This window comes from Octopus bimaculoides, chromosome 13 (genome assembly GCF_001194135.2).
Source record: "Octopus bimaculoides isolate UCB-OBI-ISO-001 chromosome 13, ASM119413v2, whole genome shotgun sequence".
NCBI classification, from domain to species: Eukaryota; Metazoa; Mollusca; class Cephalopoda; order Octopoda; family Octopodidae; genus Octopus; species Octopus bimaculoides.
In genome coordinates, this window is record NC_068993.1 from 53,233,492 (window position 1) to 53,242,164 (window position 8,673).

At 35.0% G+C, this 8,673-nt stretch overlaps 1 protein-coding gene across 2 annotated transcripts in view; it reads left to right on the forward strand.

Moving 5' to 3' along the window:
* Positions 1-8,673, forward strand: part of LOC106872666 (armadillo repeat-containing protein 3) — a 28,870-nt gene that overhangs the window by 3,036 nt on the left and 17,161 nt on the right. For both annotated transcript variants that reach the window (XM_014919729.2, XM_014919731.2), the window contains exons 4-11: positions 657-782; positions 1,699-1,770; positions 2,222-2,397; positions 3,204-3,330; positions 4,195-4,334; positions 5,163-5,292; positions 6,571-6,684; positions 7,966-8,118. In XM_014919729.2, the coding sequence (XP_014775215.1) occupies positions 657-782; positions 1,699-1,770; positions 2,222-2,397; positions 3,204-3,330; positions 4,195-4,334; positions 5,163-5,292; positions 6,571-6,684; positions 7,966-8,118 (1,038 nt within the window). The remainder of the gene's footprint in view (positions 1-656; positions 783-1,698; positions 1,771-2,221; positions 2,398-3,203; positions 3,331-4,194; positions 4,335-5,162; positions 5,293-6,570; positions 6,685-7,965; positions 8,119-8,673) is intronic.

An 8,673-nucleotide genomic window follows, 5' to 3' on the forward strand; every position in this document is an offset into this window, starting at 1 on the left:
TATACCATTGGTGGTGATTATACCATTGGTGGTGATTATACCATTGGTGGTATAATGATTGTACCATTGGTGGTGATTATACCATTGGTGGTGATTATACCATTGGTGGTGATTATACCATTGGTGGTGGTGATGGTCTACACACACACATTGAACAAGAGGAGACGATGCAAGTTTGAGGGAATTCGAGGGAACATGACAAACTCTCTAGTACTGATGCCATGATAAAATGCACCCAGAACATTTTGTAAAGTATTTGGTGTTAGGAAGGGCAAACATTTAGGACATATGAGCAAAATATGGTTTCCTGATCTCTCTAGTGGGGCAGTGACTTTCAGTAGAAACTAACGTAGGCTATGATGAGCCATCTATCTCATGCGAGCATGAGAAGTGGATGTAAAATCATGATGATGCCAATGATGGTGATGATTATGATGATGATGATGATAGTGATGGAAGAGGTAGTGATGGTGGTGATGGTGGTGGTCGTGGTGGCAGCTGCAGCGGCAGCAGCAGTGATGACAGTATTTGCTACCGAAAATGTTTGATTAATTCTCTAATACTCATGATGTAGTGTCAGCTTCATTTGTCTATTTCCTGATTGTTGTTAACTGTCTAATACGTATGCATTTCTTTTTCTGTTTTTCTGTTTTTAGATGATGAAAACAAAAAAACGCTGTTAGATCTGAATGCTTGTGAACCACTTTTGGAATTGATGAAAAATGAAGACAGAATTGTTCACCGAAATGCCTTGGCAGCACTGGCTACAATGTGTGCACATCGTATGTTTATTTGACCTTTACCGATTTATTACCATATTTCCTTTGAAAAAGACTACCTTTGTTTCAAATGATTTACCCACTGTAGACTGATTAGCATTAAGAAGGGCATCCAACCATAAAAACAATGGCCAAAACTGACATTGGAGCTTGACATAGTCCTGTGGCTCATTGGATCCTGTCAAACTAGCAAACCCATTATTTACATTATTTACATTGGATGGATATGTGTGCTCATCTTGTTTGTTGTTACCACAACATTTCAGCTGATTTATTCTCCAGCCTTCGTAAGGTGTCCTGGTAGAATTTTGAACCCAACGTTGGGTTCTCATTCCTAAGGTATTTTTTTGCTGATATTATTATTATTATTATTATTATTATTATTATTATTATTATTATTATTATTTATTCAAGACACTGTCTGGAATTGAACTTGGAATCTTGGGCTTGTTAGCTATTGGGCTTCTTAACCATTATGCTATCGCATGCAGGCTACTAGCCCCAAGATTCTGAGTTCAATTCCAGGCAGTGCTTTGAATAAATAATAATAATAATAATAATAATAATAATAATAATAATAATAATAATAATAGCAGCAGCAGCAGCAGCAGCAGCGGCAGCAGCAGCAAGAAAATGCCTTAGGAATGAGAACCCAGGGTTGGGTTCAAAATTCTACCAGGACACCTGATGAAGGCTAGAGAGTAAATAAGCTGAAACCTTGTGTTAACAACAAACAAGATGAGGACACAGTGATGGCAAGAGGTAGTGAGAGAGAGATAGAGAGTGAGAAAGAGAGGAGAGAGAGAAGGAGAGAAAGAGAGGAGAGAGAGATTTTAAAAATATTTACAGTGGAAATGTAAAAAAATACATGATATTTTAAATTTCTGTTTCAAATTTTAAAGTGTATTCCCTTATACAGCTGATGTTCGTAAAGTATTGAGAAAAAGGAAAGACTGTGTACCAACTTTCATTTCACTTCTTCAGTCTGAAGGTAATAAAGTAGTTTCGATATATTATCATACATTTATTTTGTTGCACTGCCATAATCAGTTTTCTTTTGCCAACACTGTATCTTATAGCATATTAAAGATTGATATTTTTTTGATACTGTTTATTGAACATAACAAAACCATAACAAAGCCAGTGACTATTACACCACTATTACTCAGCAACCAAATTCCTACATGTAAGTCCCAGATATTATATATATATATATTATATATAAGCTGGTATATATATATATATATATATATATACCAGCTTAAAAGCCGCACCCCATGGTGGTGGTGGTGGTGGTGTGTGTGTCCAACCATAGAAAATCTGCTTCAATGAAAGCATGGAGAAGTAGACATTAAAATGATGATGATGATGATGATGATGATAAGAATATTTTATTTAGAAAATAAACTAAAGTCATATTTATATCATCTTTTCATCTGCAGAAGAAACTGTTGTGTTAGAATTTGCATCTTTGGGTTTGAATTATTTATCAACGGAATATGTGAGCAAAGTAGAAATATTGAATTCTCAAGCTTTTGAACCTTTAATACATTGTCTTAGCCATCATGATCCTGATGTCCAAAAGAATTCTATTGAGGCTATATCCCAGTTGGTATTGGTAAGTAAAACATTATGTATAGATCCTAAATCAATAACAATGAAAGTCTATCCATCCTTGAATCATTAAGCATTATTTGTACTTAAGTATGACTGTGAAGTTCACCTATTAAAGACCATCTGGGTGGCATCGTTGGAAAGCTAAAACTAAACAAAGTGCATTGTGACCAGTGATGTATAACAACATCTGATAGTCTGGTTGATCACATGATCACTTAGCTACTTAAGACAACTGCACAATAAATAACTTTGTCTGTGTGCTAATCATTTTGAACAATGGGATTGTAGATGAAATTGATGTTTGTTTCATCTGAGAGGTACAGGATTTATATATGTCATTCACATCTTTTCACTTGTTCATCAAAGTGCTTCAGGTCTATTTAGGCAGATTTAACAACAAATACATAAAGGATTGAGCTAACAATGTGTTCAATGTTATTCTTCCTTAGGACTTTAATTTGTGGTATTTACTGACCCATTTTCTCATACTTTTACTCACCTTTTTGCCCTTGTCTCAAAACGTTAAGTTGCCCCCTCAGGGTTCATAGTTTTGTGGACTATATGATGGCCTCACTAGTGCTGGTGACATGAAAATAGCACCTAGTACACACTGTAAAGTGGTTGCCATTAGGAAGGGCATCCATCTGTAAAAAACATACCAGGGCAAACACTGGAGCATAATGTAGACTTTGGGACTACCAGACCCTGTCAAACCATCCAACCCATACCAGTATGGAACTCGGACATTAAATGATGATGATGATGATGATGATGTAATATTTAATGGTTTGAAATATTGTCTTGTAGAATTACCAATGTCAGCGAGTGATGAAGGACTTGAATGGATTTCCTCCAGTTCTTGAACTTTTGAAATCAGAATATGCTATAATACAGCGCCTAGCTCTATTGGTTTTAGAGAGATGTTCCCATGATGGTGAGTGACAGTCGGTGTTAAAATCCTTCATATTGAACTCTTTTATTCAGAAATCTGGAAAAAACAACAACAAAAAAATTTATTTTGTTATTAGTTTGGTGACCCCTGGTATAGAGAGATAGGGAGAGAGATACAGCAAGAGAGATACAGAGAGAGAGAGATACAGAGAGAGAGTTAAAATAAGTGTAGGCTTTGTGGCATGTAATGAGTGAAAAAGTGCTACACACACACATGTATACACACATGTGCACACACATTTGTGTGTATATCCCCCCTCCATACACACACACACACCTACAGTTCAATGATCTAAACAAATAAAATAATAATAATATGCAAAATTAATCTTAAGTCCAACATTATGTTCAGTTTAATATTTCTATTCATGTGAAAGAGAGACTTGCTGGTATGAGCTTTTGTTGATAATTTTTTCAAAAGAAACTACTTAAAGAATGAAGAATGTAAAGAATGACTTGTTTTAGGAAAGATATTCTCTATGTAATTCCATAGAGATCAATTGATAACATGTCTGGTACATAAACCTGGGAGATTAGTTAAGCAGAATTAATATAGAAAAATAGTTAGAAATGTCTAACCCTTTTGTTACCATATTGCTGTTGAAATAAGCTGCCTTTGTTTTGATTAGTTTTGAAAATAATTAAGAATTTAATGAAATAACTTCATTATTATTAAACTGGTATTTTGGAACATAAATTAACATGAAATTTTGATGAAAGATTTAAAATTTTTAATTTAGATCACTTCAAACATAAATTTTGTAACAGAACCAGGAGCAGTGGAAAAAGTATTGGCATAAAAAAAAATTCGTTCAATTTCCTAAAATTTTACATTTTTATTTTCCAGTTGAAAATCGTGTTATTTTGAGGGAACTGGATATTGTAAATAAGATGATATACTTAATTGGTCATCCAGATTGGCTTGACCTCCACATTATGGCTGTAATGGTCTTATCAAACATGATGGAAGATATTGAAACAGTCGAAGTGAGTCATATAAAAAATATTTCAGTTTGAAACTTATTTTGTTGTGAAATCCTTACATCATTTTCCAAAAATTGCATTACTCCTACCTATATTTTACAGACAACCTCTTATCTCTCTTCTTCATATAAACATAAAATGATACAAAAATTGAATCAGAGAATGTATTCATTGATAATAATAATAATAATAATAATAATAATAATAATAAATAATGATGATGATGATGATTTTCCATGCTTGTATGGGTCAGATGGAATTTGTTGAGGCAGTTTTTCTATGGCTGAATGCCCTTTCTGTTACCAAGCCTCACCTGTTTCCAGACAAGGTAATATTTCCCCATGGTCTGACATGTTTTTCATGGAAGACTAGAATTGAGCTGTATCATTTGTATGAAGGTGATGCTTGGTTATGGACATCACATGATGTCAAGACATGAGTACATTACAGATACACACACACACTCACACACACACACACACACATACACCAACACACACACGCGCACATACACATACGTACATATAAACATATATACTTATATAAAAGGTTTCCTTTCAGTTTCTGTCTACCAAATTCACTCACAAGGCTTTAGTTAGCCTAGAGCTAAAGTATCAGGCACTTGCTCAAGGTGCCATGCAATGGGACTGAACCCGAGACCACATGGTTGAGAAACAAGTTTTTTAACCACAGATAAATCTTTCACCCTTTAATTACTAATTATAATTCTTTTTAATGAAAACTATAAAATTGAAGCCAAATACGATCAACTAAATTTTTATATTATTATTTTTGTTTTATGTGTAAAAATAAAATTATTTTTGGTTTCAGACATTCAAAGAAGGACTTGGACTACGAAAACTTATTGCTCTAATTACAGATCAAACCCCACCTGAAGAAGAAGTACAACCAAAGAAAGGGGAAAAAAAGTCATCTAAATCAGGGAAAAAGGGTAAAGAAGGTAAATAGTTTTATCATTTTTTTAAATACAATTATTCTATATTTTATTCTTGGCTGCATATTGCAGTAGCACATTTAGTTCATTGTGAAGGCATGTGGCTTAGTGGTTAGCGTATTTGGATCACGATCATAAGGTTGTGAGATCGATTCTCAGTGGTGCGTTGTGTCCTCGAGAAAGGCACTTTATTTCACATTTCTCTTAGCTTTACTACTGTATTTCTCTTGATGAAAGTATAGACTTTGCTGTGTGGAGGTACAGGTATAGCTGCATGGTTAAGAAGTCTGCATCCCAACCACATGGTTTCAGGTTCAGTCCTACTGAACATCAAAGATTCTCAAACTTTTTGAGCCACCGCCCCGCCCTCATAGCCACATAATACCCTCAGCACCCTCACACCTATTTTTATGTATAAATAAATATTTTATATTTTACTAATTTATATGTACTACAAATCATTTGATATTTAATATAACATATAATTTGAATACTATGATAATATTATAATAAATTCATAGCATCCCTCAATCCACTGCCTTCCAATGCCCCCTTTTTCTCTACTGCACCCCACCACCGCCCCTTTAGGCACCAGCGCCCACCTGGCCCGTCTCAACGCCCACTGGGGGGACGGTAGTGCCCACTTTGAGAACCTGAGCTGTACATAGTCATTTCATAACAATATAACATGAACACATGCACATAGAGAACATTTTCTCCATATTCATTCCACCGTACACACATAGCACATATTCTTTCTGCAATAATATAACATACGCACATGTGCACACACAGTGTATATAATTTAACACATACATACGTACCAATACACAGCAGACACTCTACACATTCACTCCACAATATAACACAATTACACACATGTACACACAGAGTATGTCATCATCATCATTTAACATCTATTTTTCATGCTGGCATGGGTTGTACAGTATGATAGGGGATGGTCAGCTGGGGAGCTGCACCAGGCTCCATTTGTCTGTTTTGGCATGATTTCTATAGCTGGATGCTCTTCCCAACATGAACCATTCACTCCACATTAATATAGTATAGCATTCACACACTCACATGCATACATACACTCACACTCGCATGTACTCCCCTCCCCCCACAGCTCATATTCTATGCAATCACTATTCTATAAACCCAACACAACAACAGATAGTGGTTTAATGTCCAGGAAAGGAAGGATTGGATATCATTATATCATTTTAATTTATTTTTCAACTTTCTATACATTTCTTTTGCAATGTTTTATATTTGATATAGTGAAATCTGTGAAAGAAGAAGAAGTTACAAGTCCAGCTGTTGATACAGTTTTTCCTCTTTTGCCTGATGTTAAATGTGCTGCTACTAAGGCAATTGGCAGGGCTGCTAGAAATGGTAATTTCTCTTTTTTTTATACTTTGCATGAACTTATATAATGCCTTTTGAAAAGGTTCAGGTTATAGTATTAGTTGCAATATAATATCTATTCTTTTTGCACAACACAGCATTAATCCTTCCAAAGGGTTCATGAAATTAATCACCAGTCATGTACAGGTGTGCACGTATGCATGGAGGTGTGTTTGTGTCTCCTTGTCTTAAGAGCACAATCTGTCATACACATGGCATGCTTCATTTCCTATCTTCTGTGAAATATGTCTGGCCTTGGGGAAAGTATTACCTTTCTTAGAAACAGGAGAGGGTTGGTGATAAGAAAGGCATACTGCCATAGAAAATCTACCATATTGAATTCCATCAGACCCATGTAAGTGGACATAAAAATGATGATGATATTTATGATCTCTAAGTTCATCTCCACTTCAAAGTGGGACAATATTGCTGTCCAATGGAAAAGAAAAAAACCCCAAAAGGCAATGTTTGAGGGTTGATTGATACATGGCACCGGTGTCACTGCAAGTGTGGCAATCACAACTGAAAGGGCCAGAACATATACAGCAACACATCTCAATCTAATCTCAAGCAGTTGTGCCAGTCCACTGCACTAGATTGGTACTTTTTATATTGACCCTGAAAAGATGGAAGGCAAAGTTAACCATGGTGGAATTTGAACTCTGGGCATTACAGAGTTGGAACAAATGCTCTGAGGCATTTTATCCAACTTTCTAATGATGCTGCTTATTCACCTCCTGAAACTCTTTTGTTACTGTATTCCTCTTGAATTACACCCTCTTTATTTAAATTAGTGTAAAAACTCAATGAAGAATTTACAAAAGTAACTTTGTCATAATTAACCTGATATTTGAAGCATAAATTAACATGAAATTTTAATGAGAAATTTTAATTTAGACCACTTTAAGACTTCTCATAGAGACCCACAGGAAATCACCCCTGGTTTTATGTTAAAAACATCCTGTTTTAAAATGGTCTAAATTAAGACCTCCAATCAAAATTTCCTTTAATTTATGTTCCTGACATTAGTTTAATAAATACAAAGTTATTTTACTAAATTCTTCTGTATTTCAAAATTTTATTGATACAAAGTAGTGCATTTCAACAGAAATATAGCAACAAAAGAGTTAAACAAGAAATTTGTACTAGAGAATCATAAGTGGTCTCAGGGAGGTTGGTATCGAAAGGCTAATTCATTTTGTGAAGAAATTATAATATAAGTTGTTTGAATGATCATTTCTTCATTCACAATTTCTTTTTTATTTGTAGCCGAGAGTCGTAGAATATTACATGAACTAGAAGTAGAGAAAATGTTGATTACTCTGTTGTCTCATGAAAACTCTTCTATTCAGGCAGCTGCTGCTAACACATTAGCTGTCATGTGTGAAAATTTAACTTGTCGTCAGGCAGTGTTAGATGGGGGTAAGTAATTACACCTGTTAAGATAGTATTTCATCCTTCTTTAACCCTTTCAATTACAACCAACCAGAATCTGACTCATGTACTAGAATACAATATCTCTTATTGTAAACTGTTCATAATCATCATCATCAGCATCATCATTGTTATCACCACCACTGCTGCTGCTGCCACCACCACCATCATTGTCATCATCATCATCACCATCAACATTCTTATCATCATCATTTCCCCCAACCTACCGTCTTAACACCTACTTGAAACGGCCATAATGCCGTTTCAAGTGGTTCCTTTTAATCATTCAATGCAGGCATTACATCAGTTTGAAATAAACTGGTCTCCTCGGTTGTATAAGACCATATAGGTTGTCAACATACAGGATACGCCATTATATAATGGAGTATTCTGTGTGTTGGAAAACCTATATGGTCTTATGCAACTGAAGAGAGCAGTTTATTTCAGAATGATGTAATGCCTGCATTGATTGATTAAAAGGAGCCACTTGAAACGGCCGTAATACACTAATACCTGGACAACCTTCTTACTTATTTGCCATAT